This window comes from Myotis daubentonii, chromosome 4 (assembly GCF_963259705.1).
Source record: "Myotis daubentonii chromosome 4, mMyoDau2.1, whole genome shotgun sequence".
NCBI classification, from domain to species: domain Eukaryota; kingdom Metazoa; phylum Chordata; class Mammalia; order Chiroptera; family Vespertilionidae; genus Myotis; species Myotis daubentonii.
In genome coordinates this window covers 81,191,160-81,212,922 of record NC_081843.1, presented here as the reverse complement: position 1 = coordinate 81,212,922, position 21,763 = coordinate 81,191,160, and the positions used below count along the sequence as shown (strand labels likewise).

The 21,763-nt window shown below is 40.5% G+C and overlaps 1 protein-coding gene across 15 annotated transcripts in view; it reads left to right on the top strand.

The window, feature by feature from the left end:
- The window catches only part of MAST4 (microtubule associated serine/threonine kinase family member 4), a 521,544-nt gene that overhangs the window by 461,400 nt on the left and 38,381 nt on the right, over positions 1 to 21,763 (top strand). For all 15 annotated transcript variants that reach the window (XM_059694451.1, XM_059694454.1, XM_059694452.1 and 12 more), the window contains 5 exons: positions 2,643 to 2,744; positions 5,168 to 5,300; positions 10,314 to 10,381; positions 12,788 to 12,873; positions 20,088 to 20,296. In XM_059694451.1, the coding sequence (XP_059550434.1) occupies positions 2,643 to 2,744; positions 5,168 to 5,300; positions 10,314 to 10,381; positions 12,788 to 12,873; positions 20,088 to 20,296 (598 nt within the window). The remainder of the gene's footprint in view (positions 1 to 2,642; positions 2,745 to 5,167; positions 5,301 to 10,313; positions 10,382 to 12,787; positions 12,874 to 20,087; positions 20,297 to 21,763) is intronic.

Sequence of the window (21,763 nt, the reverse complement as noted above, 5' to 3'; positions counted from 1 at the left end):
TGCACTGCTGTCAGTTCCCAGCTGTGACATTGTGTGCCCGCCTGGCTCGCCTCCCAGCCGCGTTTCCCATTGTCAATCTCTTGCATACCCAAACCAGGTCTCCCTGGGTTTGGATAGCTTGATTAAACTGATGCCTTTTAAAGTACTGACATCTAGGTCAGTTCCTGATACATGCTTTTATGTCTCCATTCTTTTTTCCTTTTTTTCACTTAGGTGTACTTAGCCAAAGAAAATGAAATACATAGGAAGCTATAACCTGCCCTCAAATCTGGGTCTCAGTATTTTTTACAGTGGCCAACACTTAAAATACAAACACAGGTATCAGTAAGCATTGGAGCTTGTTGTTGGCAGCCAAGAATATATTATTCTTCTCATGCTGTGTGTTTGGTTCTGATTAGAGTTATTTTAATGAAGCTTCCCCATTCCTCCTCAATAATGTTAGGAGATAAAATATTATTTGAGTTAATATAACCCATTGTATGTTTTGGCCTTATTATGGCTGATAATTCTTAGAAGTAAGAATGAATGGATTATTACAGTCTTTAAAGTGGAATTTGTATAATCTAAACTGAATATTTAAAAAATTTAAGATATAGAATTCTTATTTCTCTTTGAAAAGACTAACAAAATATGCAGACTTTTTAGATTTTTTTTTTGCATATCTGAATTTATAAAGCAGTAATTATTAGAGTATCTAGCCCAAATTGTCAATCAGAAAGTTAGGTGGTGGCCCTAGCTGGTTTGGCTCAGTGGATAGAGTGTCAGCCTGCGGACTGAAGGGTCCTGGGTTCGATTCCAGTCAAAGGCACATACCTGGGTTGTGAGCTCCATCCCCAGTAGAGGGCATGCAGGAGGCAGCCGATCAGTGATTCTCTCTCATTGATGTTTCTAACTCTCCCTCTCCCTTCTTCTCTGAAGTCAATAAAAAATATATATATATTTTTTAAAAGTTAGGTAGGGCCCAGCTGGTGTGCCTCAGTGGTTGAGTGTTTACCTATGAACCAAGAGGTCATGGTTCAATTCCCAGTCAGGGCATATGTCCAGGTTGTGAGCTCGATCCTCAGTGCGGGGCATGCAGGAAGCAACCAATGTATGGTTATCTCTCATCATTGATGATTCTCTCTCTCTCTCTCTCTCTCTCTCTCTCTCTCTCTCTCTCTTTCCTTTTCTTACTCTCTGAAATCAATAAAAATACATTTTTTAAAAAGTTAGGTGGGAATGTTTTATTTTATCTTAAGGGTAAACTATAAAGAAGATGTATAACCACATTTCTTGTAACTCATTATATCTTCCAAAATCTTTTTATTGTAAAACAAAAATTGGAAAGAAAACTTAAAGATAGCTTAAATATTATGTGTATCTCCTTATGTATGTTTCAGCAGTCTTACTGGTTACCAGGACCTATAGTTATAGTTACTAGTTGGTTTACTTTGAACACATTCTATTCTAACACTATTCACCAATGGTCTTTTTTTGGGGGGGGGGGCCAGAGGGGAGAGGAGTTGTTTTTTTTTTAATGTTAGCTGTTTTGCTTTTGCTGGTGTATGATTTTTGTACATTTTAGGAAGTTGCCTTTGATTTGGTGGCTTAAATTCAATAATCATATTACTGCTAAATAGAACCATTTTTCAAATATAACCAATTCTGTTTATGGGAAGGCTGATTCTTGTCAGAATTAAGCACCTTCAGTAATGATTTTAAATGCTTATTACTATGCCTGTGCAATTATATTCTGTTGTACCAGCATCACCTTGATTTTTTAATCCTTAGAAGAAAGTAAATCATAAAAATTTTAAAATAAAAAAAGCCTAAAAGTAAACATGCACAGAAGTTTACATTTAAACTTTCGTTTTAGGTCTCCTTTGATACAGATTTATCTAATTTCTTCAAGAAAATGTCATTGAAAATTAAAATGATTCTAAATAAACAGAATTTTGTCCTCAGGCTATTTGTTGTGCATAGACTGCTCATGTAGGCAACATGCGTAATAAAATTTTAAAAGACTTTAAGTCAGTTAAATTTTATTGAGTTCCGTGGCTAGGTACTATTTATTTAGTATGTGAAATTGAAATCATATGTATGTATCCAAGTTTAAACCGTATCCACCTAATATTGGAAAAAAGAAATGCACACTTTTTTACATGTTATGAAATAACTAATGTATAGACTAAACATATTGTGTATATAAAATGTCTTTTGTGAATGTGTTAAATGCCCATCGTCTGTGTTACAAAAGTGATCCTTCATTCACTCTGTTAGCTGCTTCCTACATGTAAGATGTTACATCTGGAAAATCAGATTCCTTGGCAGCTGCCCACTCTACTTGTACCACAGACTTAATGTGTCATAAACTTTTAATGTCTCCTTCCTTCATGGTTCACATTAGGGGCCCTAATATTTGATTTTTAACAGAGAGAATTAATCAAAGGTTTGCAATTAAAATTTAGCTAATAGAGCCATTTTGGAGATATAGAAGTTTAATAGTGTCCATTTATGTAGAGCTAATGTCCACTTATCAATCTTTTAAAAGTATTTTCTAAATCGCTTAATGTTTGAATATTTGCAATTATCTAATTAGCATGCTTTGCTGCGTTTCTTTTCTGTTTAATGGAGCAACTCTGTGTCATCATTCTTTCTCATAGGCTCATGAACGTTCAGAAAGTAGTGAACTGGCTTTTATCAAACAACTAGTCCGAAAGATCCTGATCGTTATCGCCCGCCCCGCGCGGTTACTGGAGTGCCTGGTAAGTTGCCCCTAGAGGTGACTCCATTATTTATTGTTAACTGTGGAAAAGCCATGACCGTCAGCTCCAATTCCCTTTGACTCCAAAGACCAGCGCTGAACAGAGTCCATGGGAACTATAATTTATGATGACATCCATGTGTGACTTGTTTTCTGGCTCTAAGTAAGAATTTGAGGACTTGTGCTGTAGTAAGTGATAGTCATATCACATTCTGACCAAACTTAACAGCTGAACGTGAAATATGTGCCTCACCCTATCTCAGTGTAATACTCTGTTACCGCTGATTTACATTCTTGCTGAGCCTCACTTTTTGGGTGTTGCCCAGATGCAAAGAAACAGAAATGAGAGGTCTGATATACGGTAACCTGTGGTTATAATTATTATTTGTTTGTTAAAATTTGGCATGTTAGAAATATGTTCTAGTCAGCAGCCCACATGGGAGAACGCAGTAGGACCTCATCCAGATCTGAAGACATGACTTAGAGTTTAGTTCATTTTATCAGTTTGTTTGTTTTTTGTTTTTGTTTTTGTTTTGGTCAGTGATTATTTTTCTGTTTTAAAATTTCTGTTTTATGTAATTCTCATGGAGATTTTATGAAATACTGAACAAATACGAAGCTTTGAACATAAGAATGGTTTTTAAAAGAGCTTAGCATACTATGAACACTAACTTTTAATTGCACTAGCCATTAAAACATTTTATAACTCGGTGTACAATACAACTTTTCAGAATTATACATACCCCCTCACCACACACATATTAACATTCAGAGCTTTCTATAATAGTGACATGTTCACAGCCTCATTAATAAATACAAATGCATAGTGAGACGTGGCAGAGAAGAAACCTTGAGAAAGATAGGGGAATTGGGATGAGGCCTCTCCATCCATGGCCAGGAGCCTTAGAGCCACAGAATCAAAAGGACCACTTGTCATTGAGTGGTCCTTGGAAAGATAAAGGGGAAAAAAGACTGATGCCTCGGGAGAGGGGGAGCTTGTGTGACTGGCAAATGTGGTTGAAGAAAAACTTGTTATTCATTCTCCCAGTGAACCTTGTGCACCACATGCGTGTACCTCCTGCAGTGATTTAATCTGGGGGGAAATACCATTTAGCATAAAAACTCGTTTCTCTGGACAGCTGCAGATAGGCTCAGAGGAGATCTGGCCTTAGAAAGGAAATGAATCCTTTACAGTAATCACTCCTAACCAGAAGAGAGTAAAAGCATAGCCTCTCAAAGATAGAAACAAGTGAACGCAGAAGTAGATTTAAAAATGTTGCTTTCAGAACTGTTGAAAGTTCAGCTGAAACTGGAATTTCTGAATTTTCAGGATGTGTCTCTCACCAGTGGTCTTATCTGCCAGTGGCTCTCACCAATGGTCTTATCTGTCAATGTCTTACGTGTGTCTAAGGCACCGAGTGTATACATTGGTTTGGCTAGACTCCATTTGCAGCAAGCTTTTTAATAGGGTCTTTATTTATTATTTTTCTTATTAACTTTCTCATTTTATTTTTTCCATCACTATTTATCTTAGAAACTCTTTAAGTAATTGTCAGGTGAAATTCTGAGATTCCAAAGTTGCATGCTTTTGGGACATTAATCAACATAGGAAAAATTCTGGAGGGAAAAAAATCTAGGAAGTATAACTGAAAATAGCAACTGTGCTTTAAATCTGTGAGCATAATTGTTTATAGCACATAAATCCTTCTAGAGTGATGTGATTCTAAAGCTTTTTACTTCGTGCTAGACACCACAGAGACCAAGGAAAGTAAAAATACATAGGAAAAAATGTGCTACCGGTTTTTAAAAATAGGCAGAGGTAATTGGAAGCACTAAGTTCGCATTTTTCTTTCTTAACCTTCACATTATATGAATGTTAATGACTTAATTTTAGAGTTTACTGATAAAAAAGTGGTAATTTTGAACTTTTTCCTTCTAATATCTTTGGACACTCCTGTACTAAGGGAGTTTCTGGCAAAACTTTTGACAAAATATGTTCTAATATTACTTGTTTGGTGTGTGCCTCTTTGTGGGGAGAGAGAAACTGGATCTTTTGGATGAGATTCCCAGAGTTTAAAACTTTGCTAAAGAGGCACAATTAAAAATTCAGACCTGTTTATTTTCAGTAAGATAGATATCTGAAAAGTGGAGATAGTACCTTCAAAGTTGCATTACAAGGACATTGGGAATGGTTATTCTATCTGGGTTACCAAGTACACAAATGTATTGTCTTAGAAAAAATGAATAGTCTTTGAATATGAAGGGAGAATTATATACTTTTTAAAGCCATTTGCCTCCTTTCTGCATAAATAACCCACACCCATGTCCACCCAGCAGTTGCTTGTGGATGGGACTTACATAATAAAACCTTAAACAGTTTTGACTCAAAGAAGTGTGTGTCCATCTGTGTTTGTCTTCTGCTAGGAATTTGATCCTGAAGAATTTTACTACCTACTGGAAGCAGCAGAGGGCCATGCAAAAGAAGGACAGGGTATTAAAACGGACATTCCCAGGTACATCATTAGCCAGCTGGGACTCAACAAGGACCCTCTGGAAGGTGAGTACCCTGGTGGGGCTGACCTTCCACTTGCTTATGCACTGTGAGCTCATGGAAGAACTTAGCGACAAATCTTTTCTTTTTCTTTTTTTCTTAAGTTTTGGCTCTGTCTATTGAAAAGTCCAAATTTGGGGACCAATTGTGATTGAAGGAAACAGGTACAAGTTGAGCCCTGAGGAGCGAGTGAGCATGCCCCATACCTTTGTGTTTACCTAGGCTACGGGGCCTGCCCTGAAATCCTAGTGGCCTATTGGCCTGACAGTGCCCGTGTCCCAGGAGGTTAGATTGCAGTCTTTCCAAGTATTTTTCTCTCGTGCAACGCTCAGTTGAGTTCTTCTCAAGGGTGCTTTTAATTTTGAAAATGTTGCTAAATAAATTAATTATAACTAATATAAAAGTGACATTTAAATTTAAAGTAATTTGGGGATAACTGATGATAGATTACTTCAAATCAGGAACGGTGTTGGTAGATATATATTGCTAAAAAAGACTTGAATTATCTATCATCTATCTATCTATCTATCTATGTATCTATCTATCTATCTATCTATCTATAAGCCAAGTGACCAGAACAACCATAATGACCAGTTGCTACGACATGCACTGCAGCCAGCCAAACCCCCTCGGCCCCTCCCCCGGCTACCTGGCCCCATCAGCCCCGATCAGGGCAGGCCAGCTGGCCCCCACCCATGCACGAATCCGTACACTGGGCCTCTAGTAGTAATATAGAAGAGAGCCAGGGGAGGTGTATCTTAAAGCTTACATAAGGATTTATGATTGCTTCAGATAAAAAATACAGGTCTACTGCTATTAAATAGAAAGAAGAGGAAGCATTCTCTTTGTGATTTTTTGAAAATCAAATATTAGGCAATAATTCCTCCCCTACCTTTTCCTGCTCTTTATTGTTTGGGATTGTCATTGAAAACATTTAGGTTATATACTGTCTAAAAAGACTCACAATCATAGACTCCTTTATTCAACATCACCTTCCAGGTTCATTACCTTGAATTTGCAAACAGTATGTGTCTTGCTAAATTGTCTGTAATGAAGGTAACTGTTAGCATAGGCATCTTTCCACGTGCAGCCTGGGAACCTGCTGCTCCCCACCCTGCTCCTCTGTGTGCCCCTGCTTTGTTTGCACTTACGGCCATCAGATCTTTGCTTCCAGGGAAAGGATGCATGCATTCCTGGGAGATAAAGCCAGGAAAACGTATACTGTACTGAAAGCAGTGCCACGACAGACTCAGCAGTTATCAGAGACTGGTGGCTGCTGCTCTGAAGCGTTCCCTGGGGAGAGATTTCCCCCATGGCTTTTAAATTACCATCGCTACCTTTTTGAATCATGAGTCTTCAGAAATGGTTTAAATCAATGAAATAAAAAGGGCAGATGTTTAATGGTATTTAGATGAGTTTTAAAAATCTCTTCAGGCATTACAAAATGATGCCTCAGGTTCCTGCTTCAAAAGCTGACTCTTGGTTCCATCCCATTACTACCCACTGCTTGCAAATAATATGTATTTCCCAGATAATAGTTATTTAGCAGAAATTCTATTTAAAACAGAGCCATTTTTTAATTTGTTTTTTTATGAAAATAATTGGAGTGGGGGAGGCTGTCAAAGTGGATTATAGTGACTCTTCACGCTGGGGAAGTTGTCTGTGTCAGCCCTTGAATTATAGACTCAGAGCTCTCAGTTTGCTTAGCTAAAGAGCAGTAAATATCACTGTAGGCTCGACTTTGGTGGATAAATAATCTCAGGCCCATTTACATACCTTCAGTAAGTCTAAAAAATTAATAGTGATAGTTGACCAGTTTTAAGTTCAGTAATACAATTGATCACTAGGAATTGTTTTTTTAACTCTTGATTCATATCTGAGGATAGTTTTTAATCTATTATCACTCAAAATGTGATTATTACAAACTGATCCACATTTTCTTCCCCTTCTTGTCTCTGTCTACACTAATATATCTGAAGCCTGACCTTTGATGGTGAGGAGTGAGGGTCTGGAGTGGGCCCGCCCAGAACTGGGCCCTGGCAGCCAGCCTTGCAGGCTGTGTGACCTTGACCATGCTAAAGAGCCTGTTTGTGCCTTGGTGTTCTTTCCATAAAAATGGGGTCATAGTGGTGCCTATTCAAAGAATTGTTTTCAGGGTTATATGAGTTTATCTCTGGACCCAAGAGGTAGTAATGCTTAACGAATGTGAGCTGCTGTTACCATTTTATTTAAACCATATTACAATCGCCTCTTTCCTGGAAAACCCCTCCAACTGAATACATTTTAGTTCACCTCCTTGTTCATAAATCTGAAATGCTAGTCACATAGGATGTTGACAGCATTTGAATGACATCAAGAAAGCATACAGTTTGTACTGAGCTCATTTTTATTCTTTAGTCTCAGTTCCTACAGGGAAACTGAGAAAGTGAGTGTCAGTCTCCAGTTATTGTCAAATCCGGAGTTTATTTTTATCCAGAGGCAACATTTCACTGTTGTTTTGCTTCATATCTTTATGTGTAATCTTTCCCCCCAAAAGGGTAATTATATTTATAAGAACATAAATATATGAAATAAGAGCCTAAGAAATAATTTTAGATGCATACAGAAATATCCATCTAAAAACTGTAACTTTTTATTATACATGTTCAAGTTTGAAAATATTAGAAAATGCAAATTACCGGTGATCCTACCACTCAGAGATAAGCCCTACCAAAGTTCGGGATAAAATTCTTTCATGTCCTTCTTTTAATAAAACATGTTTTTTAAGTATAAAAATCTAAATGAACAGTAAACTGAATTAGATTTGAGTCTTCAAGATTGCATCCCAGTGTAGGTTGAATAATTAGACAACTTTGTCTCTTTTAACTAGACCACCATGGTAAGCTGGTGTTAAGCATGTGGCATCCAGCCCAGGATTAAGTACATAATATACTCAGTAATATTAAATAACCATCAACAGTCAGTGAGCACTTAATTTTTGTTATTCAACATTCTTAGAGCTTCACATGCATTATCATAAAAGTAATACTCACAAAGAGCTCATCTACTGATGGACATTTGGGGTGCTATTAAAAACAATGCTGCCATGAATGTAGGGGTCCATATATATAGTATTGTTGCCATCTTACAGAGAAAGACCCCAAGGTTAGAAGGTCACTAGTAAGTGTTGATAATGGTGGTAACCCACATCTTTGCATCCCCAAGTCCCTCTTAACCACTTAGTATTACTTTTCTTTCTGACAAACTGCAAATTCTTAGTGTACTAGGTTATCTATCTCTTAGTGGACATGAAGGAATGCAAGAAGGTATACTAACTACAACTTGAGAATCACCTCTGAGCTGTAGTCAGTGCTTCTTTGATGCCTGTCAGAGCCTGGGAAGACTTGCCTCTCTTGGCTGTCTGATTATAAATAAGAACAGTTGTTGACCCCCGAACCGATTCTAAGCTGTGGTGGTTGTGTTAGGCCAGCAGCTCTCAACCTGTGGGTCGCGACCCCTTTGGGGGTCGAACAACCCTTTCACAGGGGTCGCCTAAGACCATCGGGAAACACATATATAATTACATATTGTTTTTGTGATTAATCACTATGCTTTAATTATGTTCAATTTGTAACAATGAAATTGGGGGTCACCACACCATGAGGAACTGTATTAAAGGGTCGCGGCATTAGGAAGGTTGAGAACCACTGTGTCAGGCAGTGAATCCTGCTAGCTAAAGCAGAGGCCCAGATCTAAAGTACCTATGTCTCGGTGTTCATAAGAAATGAGGCTCCATGGGACTACATCAAACTAAAAAGTTTTTGCCAAGCAAAGGAAACCATCAAAAAATGAAAAGAGAACCCACTGAATGGGAGAATATATTTGCCAATGACACATCTGATAAAGATTAACATCCCAAACTTATAAAGAACTTATAAAACTCAACACACACACACACACACACACACACACACACACACACACACACACCACACCAAACAATCCAATTAAAAAATGGGTGAAAGACCTGAAAAGACACTTCTCCAAAGAGGACACACAGATGGCCAATAGACATATGTAAAAAATGCAAATCAAAACGACAATGAGATATCTCCTCACACCTGTCAGAATGGCTGTAAATCAACAAACAACATGTGTTGGCAAGGATGTGGAGAAAAGGGAACCCTAATACGCTGCTGGTGGGAATGCAGGCTGGTGCAGCCACTGCGGAAAGCAGTATGGAATTTATTCAAAAAATTAAAAATAGAGCTGCTTTATGACCCATGATCCTACCTAGGAATATACCTGAAGAAACCCGAAACACTGATTTGAAAATCTATATGAAGCCCTATGTTCATAGCAGCATTGTTTTTAGTAGCACCCCAGGTGCCCATCAGTAGATGAGTGTATAAGATAGCCGTGGTACATTTACACAACGGAATACTAGCTGGCCGGAAAATAAAAGGAAAAAAGAAGGAAATCTTACACTTTGTGATAGCACGGGTGGACCTGGAGAGTGTTACGCCAAGTGAAATAAGGCAGTCAGAGAAAGATAAGTACCTATGATTTCACTCATATGTGGAATCTAATGAACAAAATAAACTAACAAAACAGAAACAGACACAGATACAGAGAACAGACTGGCAGTTGTCAGAGGAGGGGGTTGGGAGGCCGTTTGAAAAAGGTGAAGGGATTAAGAAAAAATAAAGCAAACAAAACTTAATGACACAGACAACAGTTGGTGATTGAAGGAGAGCTGACTTGGGATGGTGAACACACAATACAGTATACAGATGATTTAAAAAAAGAAAAAAAGAAATGAGGTTCCAGGGAAAGACTTGTAATGAATAATTTCCAAATGTCAGTTGTTGGCTCTTGCCATTTTGAAGATTTTTCTATGGGTTCATTAGAACATAGAGTAAATTTTTCTTTTTTTTTCATATTGGAAAAATTATTTTTCGGTTGTTTCAGCATGTATTCTTGTCTAAATGCAATTGTCCTATTTTTCTTAAACTTTGCTGTTTGTTTGTTTTACCTTAGAAATGGCTCAGTTGGGAAACTATAATAGCGGGACAGCAGAAACACCAGAAACAGATGAATCAGTGAGTGTAAGTATCTTTCTTGATGAAATATGATGTTAGTTTTTCTGTTTATGGCATCTGGAGATTTGGGCTGTGTTAATTACTTTATTTGTTCAACAAATATTTATTGTGCATTCCATGTGTAAGGCACTAGGCATAAAATTTTAGCCCCTCCCTTCAAAGAGAAAGGATCTTTGCTTCCAGTGAAGTGATGCATTCATTACTGGGAGATAATAAAATACAATTATGCAAAAACAGTTAAAATGATAAACTTGAATGAGATCTATGAAGAAAAAGGGCCATGTGCTACTAGAACATAACATGAAGAGATTTACCTTCGTCTTGAGAGTCCCAAAAGACACTTGCGCTTGAGATGTGAGGTGTTACTAGGATGAAAAAGGGCAGAGGGAACATGGCAGGCTGAGGGAAATCACAGGCAAAGACTGTGATGCAAGGGAGCAGAGTGCATCTGAGGACTAAGAGCAAGGGACACTGCAGAGACTGGAGAGGTTGGTTAAGAAGGGACTCAGGGATGTGAGGGCGATCTGGCTGCGACATCTGTCACCCCATTGATCGCCAGGGTTGATTCGGCTGATCTGGCTGGCTAGGCAGGTGTCCCCCTCCTCCCTCACCGATCCATGTGCGTCCCTCCCGAAGCTGCGCGCTCGGTCGAAGAGGACGACCTTCCCCCCCGAGGAGAGGACCGGTCTTCGGTCAAGGGTATACGAGTAGCTGCGCTCCCCTGCTAGAACCTCCAAACAAGCTCTCAAGAAGGGACTCAGAAGTCCTTGTTCATCTTTTGTCAATTTTTTTCTTTCAAAACAATGGGAAGTAATTGAGTTTTGGAGGAAATATATGGGTATGTGGGGTGGAGGGAGTCACAGGGAGATGACCCAATCTGCGTTCCAGCTTGAAAGAAATCACAGGGATTACAAGGAGCAGGCAGGGGTGACCATGGGAAGCCAGTGTAGAGGCTGATGCAGCGCCCAGGTGAGAGGTCCCGGATGCTCTGCCGTTCTCCCTAATTTTGAGCACCAGAAGAGGAATCAGGTGGAGCAGGCTGGGGTGATCAGGAAAGAGGAGCAGCCATGTCACCTAAGAATCAAGGCTCTGGAGTCAAACCGCTCGATTTGAAACCTGGCTCCACCTCTTACTAACTGTGGGTTCTCTCTGTGCATCAGGGGTTTTTTTGTTTGTTTATCTGCAGAATAGATAGAAAAGTTTAAAGGAGATAGTTTGTGTAAAATGGTTAGGACAGCAGCACTAAGTCAATGTTAAATGAATGGTAGCTTTTTCTGTTTATTTTATTATAACTGTCATAATTTTGAATGTGTTGAGACTGAAGTCCCTCTGAGACATCCAAGAAGAGCCTTCAAACTAGCAGCTATGTACAGGGTGTAGTATCCTTTGGCACTTGGAGGAGGGGTTTTAGGTAGAGGTTCGAATGACTTAGGAGACATTCATTGGCATAAATGAGGTCACTCTCGGGTAGGGAAGAGTTAATGAGACAAGTTGGCCCCAGTCTTGAATTATATTTTCTGAAATGGGGCATTGGCAGGTGATGGCTAGATCTAGGTCCTGTGGCCAGAGGACAAGGGAAGATAGAGAAGAGAGTTGGTTGTTTGAGTTGAGGAGGTCAAGTAGCCCAGAGGCCAGGATGCTATGTGAGTTATCTGTGTAGACACTGAAGGCACCCAGATGGTGAGAGAATGTGGGCAGAAAGATAGGTTGGAAGCTGAGTATCTAAGTCTTGCAAAGATGAGTGGATGAACAGGGTCAGCGATGACAGCTCTGAATGGGGGAGGATGGCGTTGCTAAGGATACATGGAGTATGAGAACACAATTTTTTAACAGCACCTTTTTTGTTCTTATCCTTTGAACTAAACTTTTAAAGAGCTCTCTTTTTGAACACTAAGATTAAACTATAGTAAGATTGATGGTATGGAATTAGAGAAAGGCAGACAGTCTATGTTTGGGTGTCCCATTGGTTGCCGACTACCTTTTCCAAGCAAGAAAGGCTGCCACGGGAATGAAATAGCCGTGCTCTGGTCTGGAACAGAGAAGACACAGCATCCGAGGCCCAAGGACAGTCACTCTAACCTGCTCTTTCCTGGCCAACTGAAGCCAGAGGAACTTGAAATCTCAAACTTTAAAAGGCTAGGATGAGGCTAACCTGAATAGTTAATAGAGGTGAATTAAAATTGGGAATTTTCAAACACTTGGTGCCTTCAGCTCCTGGAAATGTGGGTATACTTAAGTGACACTTAGACACTGCTCTAGAAAATTGATCTTGGAAGCTGTCCTTCAGGTTCCTGTGCTAGAATATGGCTCTTCAACATATTAAACAACAGAGCATGTAATTAAAATATTATCGATTTGGCTGTGGTGCTTGAATTCTCAACTATTTTTTAACTTCCATATTTTGTTTCCAAGAGCTCAAATGCTTCCCTGAAACTTCGAAGGAAACCTCGGGAAAGTGATTTTGAAACGATTAAGTTGATTAGCAATGGAGCCTATGGGTAAGTAATTAAAGAAAACTCTGTTGTATTTTAACACACTAAAGTACTATATTCTTCACCTTTATCTTATGTCAAATAGCTGTTGTATACGGACTTTAATTTTTACATCTCTGCTCATTCATTGATGGGTATAACATGTATCCAAAATCATTTTTTACTGGATACTCCATCAGAAAACATATCAGGTGGCCTGAGAGTTATTTTAGAGGATCAGAGAGGATGAATTCAAAAGTAAAGATTTATAAAGTAAAAGAAATTTTGTATATATGCCTGTTTCTGCCTCCTTTACTCTGCCCTTTCGGGTTCAGAAGTAACTGTCTCTTGGTTGATATAGATCAGCCTTGGGCAAACTACGGCCCACGGGCCAGATCCGGCCCATTTGAAATGAATAAAACTAAAAAAAAAAAAAAAAAAAAAAGACCGTACCCTTTTATGTAATGATGTTTACTTTGAATTTATATTAGTTCACACAAACACTCCATCCATGCTTTTGTTCTGGCCCTCCGGTCCAGTTTAAGAACCCATTGTGGCCCTCAAGTCAAAAAGTTTGCCCACCCCTGATATAGATATATGTCTGAATATATGTTTAGATACTCACACACATACATATCCAGACATAGTATACTAGAGGCCCAGTGCACAAATTTGTGCACAGGTAGGGTCCACCCAACCAGCCCCAGTTGGGGCTGATTGGGCCGGGCCGGCCAGGGGGAGGGGCTGCACGTGGTTGGCAGGCCGGCCCCACCCCCTGGTTGAACTCCCAGTCGAGAGGACAATTTGCATATTACCCTTTTATTATATAGGAGGATATGTATCTGAACATATATATTAGCATCTGAATAAGAATAAATACGTTTGAATATGTATAAATTCACATATAGCATTCCTGCTTAAGAATTAGCCAGTACTTCCTCTCTGACCAGCTCTCAACCTAGTAGAGAAGTATTTAGATAAAAAGGTTGGTTGAAAATTAAGAGCAGTACATTTCTTTGAGTCTTTATATTGCACCAGGATTGTGTTTCAGTTGAACACTGTGTTATATAATCTGATGACATTAGTGGTCCCTCTTCCTTAATCCATTTTTATAGACACGAGACTTTACTCTCATGGCAAAGGGCCAATAGTGACAGGATCCTTCTGAGTTTCTAATAAATAGTTTAAAAGGGTAATTAATACACAAACTATGTCCTGATCCATTTTAGATGGCCCAAGAACTCTAGTTTAATTAAGTATTAATCCCAGTTCCATCTGTATATGGAAAGCAATAAACAATCTCCTAGACATTTATTGCCATTTATCACACAAGTGAGCAGATGAGATAAAAGTGATTTTTGTTGTGCCACAAGGGATGTTTCTCCTTACAATTTTTTTTTTTACCTCTAATATTTTCCACACCATTAATTTAGAGAAGAACTTAAATATTTGTGGTCTTTCCTATGCTTCACTGATTTGCTTTCAGGATATGTCAAGTGACATATTTCCTGATGTGGCTTATAAATGCTCTCTTGTGAGGTTTGTTTGTTTGGGGGATACTTTATGTCCTTCAAGAATCTCATTGAAACTTTTCACTTAAGAAGATTATTTTAGCCTGCAGTTATTTGTGGGTTTTGTTTATTATTTGTATTTCTTTTTAGTTTTGGAGACCCTATGAGGATTTCTTACTTCATTGGAGAGAAGGCTGGACTTTGATTTAATGGGCCGATGGTTTGAGCACTGCTAGGTTTAATTGGCAGTGGAATTCTGAAATAAGATGATCTGTGAAGCACCGTTTTTATAAAACATGGGCATAGATCTTAGCAGTATTTGGAGTTCTAATTGGTTGAGTAAACTCATTTGTAGTGCAGTTAAAGCACTGTATAGTAGATGAGGTATATCACACTTTGGGGAATGGCTGGGAATATACAAGAAGTTAAACAAGCTAGGAATCAGTAAACACCCAGGATGCAGGCCAAGTCGTTAATGGGCTCACAAGCTGCCTGCAGGAGCCTCTGCCAATCAACTGAAACGTTCTTTCCTCTTTGGCTCTTCTCAGATTTAATCTCTCATTACATTTTTGACTGATTTCCTTTAAGTAATAATTATTTCTCATTTGAATTTGAATGGAGCTACGCCCATTGGTCCACCCAGTCAAAGTGCTGACTGCAGGCTTCCCTGGCTGCTGAACAAGTGGACCCTCTGTGAGAGGCTTTCGTAGGCAACTCTGTGACAGTGTCGCGTTCACGTCAGTGACTTGTGGTGGCACTGATTTTGAGAACTGGTTGTGCTGAGAACTAATCCTCTCATCAGGACGAGCTTCTTCCTACGTGTCATGCTCAAGCACGTCGTGGTTTTCTCCGCATCCTGCTTACTGACAATTCATATCACAAAGCCAACTTGCTAGTTTGATAAGCATCTGATTTCCTTCTCTATTTAACGTTTCGGATGCCTGACTGGAAATTAAACATCCCTTCATGCCAGTGTGGCACTTTGTAGAAAGCTAACATTCAGTGTGTGCCTCATCGTCCAGTTACCTGATCTGTGTTGTCTCCCACGGGAGCCTGTGGGCAGTTGATGTTACTTCCTCTTGGCTGGGGCGGGAGGGGCTCGGGCAAGGTCACGGGCACTGACCCCACCCAGAGCTCTTTCCTGACAGGAGGTGTTCTTGTGCTATAACCTCTGGTCATCTTAATTGGGGTGTCCAGGTCTTCAGTTGAGCACTTGCACTTGGATTTTTAAATTACAACTTCGAATGTTTTTAAAGTGAAAGCATAAAATTGACTAAAAATTCTAAAGAGTAAAAAACACTAAACTTGAAAGGCACAGCGTTTCTCCCCCACTTTGCTTTCCGTCTAGCCTTGACGCAGTTGTTCTCTTAACCTCAAAGGTCAGGAGATGTGCCCTGTGACAGGTGCCCCGTTCCCGCACACTCTCTCCCCCAGCCTTTCCTCTCGGCTTCCCTCCAACACATGCACTCCCATTCCCATGTGCAGCTTTGTCCTGGGCTCTCGGATTCAGGCATAATTTTATACGCATCAGACATTCACACTCCCGATAGGACAGATGCATTCTGCTCCAGATCCTCTCAGCGTCTGATTCCACCCCCCACCCACCCCACACACACCTCTCAGTTCTACACGGTGGCACGGAGCTTGGCGCAGAGAGAAACCAGGCCCCAGGCGCCCCTGCTCCCTGCATCACCTCCCACCCTTGAATTTTTCTATTTCACAGGGTGGTCAGTGTAGGAAAAGAGAGAGAGAAGCAGCCTTTTCAAGGAAGACCACCCTGGGGGCCAGAAAGCAAAGAGGTGTGGGGCTGAATCACTTCACTCCAGTTTTATCATCTAGGGAGGTTTACAGCTCTGCTTAGCAGTGTTAGATGTCTGTCTATTGGCTGCTATCTGCCTCTCTTTGTTTCTCTTTTCAATCTCAATCTCTCTCTCTCTCTCTCTCTCTCTCTCTCTCTCTCTCTCTCTCTCTCTCTCTCTCCCCCCTTACTTAAAGTAGACTTGGAACCTTGATTAATGAGAAAGGTGTATGTGGAAGACAGCAATTATTACTAAATAAACAAATGTCAGCACAAAGAAATAATATTCCTAAAGTAGGACAAACATGTAAAAATGGAGAACATAAGACAAGAAATTCTAATTAAGAAGTCTAGTTGACTTTTGCAACTTGATCAAGATATGTGTGTCCTGAGGCAGAGATAGCTCAAGCTACCTAAAGGATTAATTTCACTTGGTTTACGTCAATTTCCTAAGGATTAGCTGATCATTTTAAGCACATCATAACAAGGGGAAAGCAGAAAGTCAAATCAAACATTATGAACTCAAAATCTGAGGAGAAAGGTTGCAGCAGTTTTTCACACAGTGCCACCAAAAACCTAGTCTGGATGGTGGTCAAGTAGGGCCTGAGGCAGCATTCTCTTCTGTTCTTTCATAAAATTGTGTACAGCTCCATCCTTCTTCCCCTGCTTCCTGTTGCTCTCAGACATACTGCTGAACAGTTATTCATGTAAGAAATGGTGATGCTTGACAGGAAATCAGAATGGCAACCTTCTGAGAGGCCAGCAGTGGAGTTAGCGATGTCATATGTCTGGGTCCTCAGCACCGAGCCTGCTCAGTATTAAATATTGGAAGGAGAGGTGGAAAGTAAGCGCTATTCCAGTCACTCTCCTGGATAGGCAAGTGATAATATAAGGATACTTATCTTTCAACATTTTGAATTCCAAATTTCAAGTAACTATTTCAAAAACTCCTCTTCACGGCAATGTTTGTTTACCGGTGCTTGTCTTACATCGAGGGGAAGGCCAAGTTATTTCCTAGGCTCCCATGCACCTGCCTGTCCTGCTCCCAGCATCTGTGTAGGAGAAGCTCAGGTTTTCTTTGGATTTGGATTTTATTTAATCAGTAGTTGAAAAAAGAAAAGCCTTTAATCTGATTTAGAAAGAATGAGTAGTGGGTTGGTTAACTAAAAAGTTGGTCAAAGTAGGAAATCATTAATAAATGATATGTACTTTAAACATTTTAATTTAACCTAAATATATGCAAATTTACTAGTCTTTTGATATAAGGCCTTTTTACGACAGCCACTATAAACACTGATACATTGTCTCTGTTTTCCAACTTAAACTTCTTTAAAGATGAAGAACTTGAGCCATCTGAATGTAAGAATCTAGATTTTTATTGTTTTCTTAACTTTTGGAAATCTTTTCACCCATACTAAAACAATAGGAATTATATTTAGTAACTCACTTTCCAAAACATTCTATTTAATCTATATAATAAAAGCCTAAATGACCATTACGGCGGAACAACTGGAATAACTGGTCTCTATGATGCGCACTGACCACCAGGGGGCAGATGCTCAACACAGGAGCTGCCCCCTGGTGGTCAGTGTGAGTGCCGCTCAGCCAGAAGCCGGGCTCACAGCTGACAAGGGCACTACCGAGTGGTGGCAGCAGGCACAGCAGGTCAGGATGAGCGTGAGCGGCACGGCACCCGGCCTTGACTCGGGCTCCTCCCTGGCCACCTGCCGGACTGCAAGGGGGATGTCCGACTGCCAGCTTAGGCCCGATCCCGGTGCCGTTCTCTGTAGAAGGCATTCAGTCTGAACAACTCAGTGACTCAGGGAAGTGTAGGGAACTCAGGGTGAGCCTGCCTCCATGCTTGACTTACCCACTCGATGGTGTTCACAGGACAGACCATGGTGGCCCAGCCCATGCACATGCAGCAGCTGCTGAAGCTCAAGCAGCAGGTCATGCAGCAGTAAAAGGTCATCCAGCCACAAACGGGCAGGCAGACATCCCCCAAGGGGCCCCAGACCGTGAGAGGACATAGGCCGGGGTGAGGGACCTCCCCCCCCCCCGCCACGTGCATGAATTTTGTGCACCAGCCTCTAATTTTCTTATAAACAGCGATGCTTTTCCTTCTCACCCTCATGTTTCATTTGTCTAAATATTTTTTTACATTAGTTAATCATGATATCAAGCCTAGACAGAAAAACAGGAGTGGAAATTAGCTCAGCTGGTGGGAGCCTGGGTTTGGAGGCATCCTGACGTGGTCCTAGCCCACGCAGAAAGCATGAGCACCCAGTGGGTCAGCTTCCGTGTCAGGCTGTTATGCTGTGGGAATAACAGCTCCAGGTTATGCCTTAACATAGTTATGTAGAGTGAGGTTAAGAGTGCTTTAAAGAAAGTAAAGGAAGAAGTAGAATACCAAAGAAATGATGAGAAAGAAAAAAAAGGAGTAAAGAAAAAAAAGTAATGTTTACACAGAGACCCCAAAAATGGGATTTTGTGAATGAAAGGAAAAGATGGATACAAAGAGAAGACAAAAATAGAGATACACATACTTGAAAGAAAAATGAATTCCTGGTTGAACAGTTAAGGGGAAAATGGGAGCCTTGATTAAACCTAAGTGGAATATACTTAAAATTTATGTCAGTGGACCATCCTGTTGTATGGGCTAAGCAGGAATATAGGGTGTCTTAGTCCCCCTATATTCATTTCTTGGACAGCGAAAATAACTAGTGGAAAATGCATCTCAGAACAGATGACCCCTAGTTTTAGGAGGCGGACCATTGGGTATATCTTACTGTGATTGATTGCTTTTAGGTAAATAACTACTTATTTGATCATTGCATTTGTTGCAGGGTAGCCTCATATAACCTATTACACAATTCTAATGACTGATGGCTCTTTGGGTAAATTATTACTTATCTGAGCATTACCTAACCTGGGAGTTCAAATCTGTTCTCCCACAATAATGACAAGTGAGGAGAAGCTAATGAGAAAAGAAGTTAGTCCAAGGCATTTTCCTCGTTGCTCGCCATTTCCAGGTGGGATTTTAAGACTCCTCCTAATTATTCCTTTTCTCTACAACATTCAAAGCCTCAGGGAGTCCAGTGCAAGGTCGTGGAATATGGGGGAGGTCATTCAGTCCCTCCTGTGGAGTATTTAAGTGAGGCTTTTGGCACAGATTCAACGCAGCCTACAAATTTTACCATAAAGTTGCCTGACACCTTGGCCAGAGGTTGGATGGGGCAGCAGTCAGTGTATGATGGCCTCCTTTTGTGTTGGGAAATGCATTTTCTGTTGAACCAGGCACAGGTGTTCCTCATGCCAAGATTTGCAGTGAGGAAATATACTATTCTTTGCTGCCAAACAGCCTTAGTTGACCTATGATACACTCCTCATTTATCTGGAAATTTCATGGGAAGTAAATGTCTCTCAAGTTGGAAGGCAACTACTCTAAAAAGCGATGCTCCTTTTGCAGATGCCAAAGGTATCACATAGGAAATATTTGCTGTAGTCAGTGGAGGAAAATGCCTAACAGGTTTCTAATGTTAGGAAGGATCTTGCTCTCAAGGTCTGTATGCACTTCCGTTAATTCTCTCTTGTTGTGACTTCTGTATTGGATTTTGTTTTGTCTGTGGAACTGAAAACATCAGGTAGCTATTGGAAAACAGCCCACTCTGGAGACATTTCCTTCCTTCAGCAGTGAAGATGGATTTGATGTCTTATGTATGACCTGTGATCTTTATTGAAGGAATTTTCTTAAAAAATCAATCTAGCCAAAGGCTCTTGGCCTGGGGCGGATGTTGGTAGCAGCCAGCGTAGCTTGTGTGAGTTGAACTCCGCCTGGCGTGTGAACTGAAACAGAGTACCTGATCACATGGTTTCTGTACTCGGAAGCACCCCGTCTTCCTGTGAACCCCAACTCTCACGCTCCTTTTCAGGGCAGTCTACTTTGTCCGGCATAAGGAGTCCCGGCAGCGCTTCGCCATGAAGAAGATCAATAAACAGAACCTCCTTCTCCGGAACCAGGTCCAGCAGGCCTTCGTGGAGCGGGACATCCTGACGTTTGCGGAGAACCCCTTTGTGGTCAGCATGTACTGCTCCTTTGAAACGAGGCGCCACTTGTGCATGGTCATGGAATATGTGGAAGGTAAGGCAGTCTGACACGGAGAACGTGACCCCTGGCCCAGAGACGCCTCGCTCATTGGTGTGCCTGAAGCTCTCTGTATTTGGGTGACATTATGGCTGTGTTCATCCAGGAACCGGAGCCAGGCAAGGAGATGGATGCGTCCCCGTCATTATCTTGTGATAATTGCTTTTAAGGAGCCTGCTCTACTATAACAAAGGGGAAATTAGTGCTACTAGTATTTGGGAAAAGATTGTTGTTCTTTTTTAATAGCTTTTAATTCTTATTATCTCCTCTCAATTGGCCATTAAATTTAGAATATAGGTGATGAGACTGTTTCTACTTATTTTTACCATATATCATAACAGCATTCATCACAATTGATCTCTTAAAGAATTAATTAGAAGTACATCCTTTCTACACTCTCCCTCCAGGGAGCATGCCCACACCTTTCCCTACAGGCCTGCCCCCACAGGCCTGCATCTCCTAAACTCTAAGGGACCCCCGGAGACTTGCAACCAGGGAGCAATGGGCAGCGGCAGCTCATCCCAGATAACCCCTGGATCCTGTCTCCAAGCCCCCTTTTCTCTGACTTCCCAGTGAGCTGACAGAAGCGCAGCCTTGGATCACTTCTGTCACTGTGACCTTTTTAAAAAAATGGTTTTTATTGATTTTAGAGAGAGATAAAGTGAGGAGAGAGAGAAACAATTGACATGAGGGAAACATTGGTGTGAGAGAGAAACTTGGATCGGTTGCCTCATACACACCCACCTGGGATTGAACCCGCAACCTGGGTATGCACCCTTACTGGGAATTGAACCAGCAACCCTTTGGTACATGGGAGGATGCTCAACGAACTGAGCCGCACCAGCCAGTGTTGTCACTGTGACTTTACTTTCTCAGTAACTTGTTGACGTAAACAGTTAATAAAATGAATTGATCGACAAGGGCCAAAACGATTTTTAAAGCATCTAATTTAAGCTCTTATAATAGTTTGAACAGAATCCCAAAACTATGAAACTGGAAGAAACCTTAAATATATTTTAGTCCAACCATTTCCTTTTGCAGATGAATGAACTGAAACCCAAGAAGCGGGGAGACTTACTAGATACTCAGTGTAGATATAAGACAAAAATATAGCTTGTCTGATTACTACCCATCAGTGTTTTCACCATACCAGTACTTTGCCTTATTAACCTTTGTTTGTGGTTATTTTAACAATTAACATTTATCCTGTGTTCAGTGTGTGTTGGCAATATCCTCAAATCTTTACATAGATTGCCTCACCTAATCTCCACAATAATCCTAGGAGGAATGGCACTGTTACTATCCTATTACTGATGAGAGAACCAAGATGGGTTTCCCTATGATCTGCCCACCTGTAACACTCAGAGGCTAGGATTGAACTCAGGCAGCCAGATTCCAAAATCTGTGGTTTTCACGGGCATATTATAAATTGTCACCATGTTCCTAAAGTTATGCTAGCAGTTT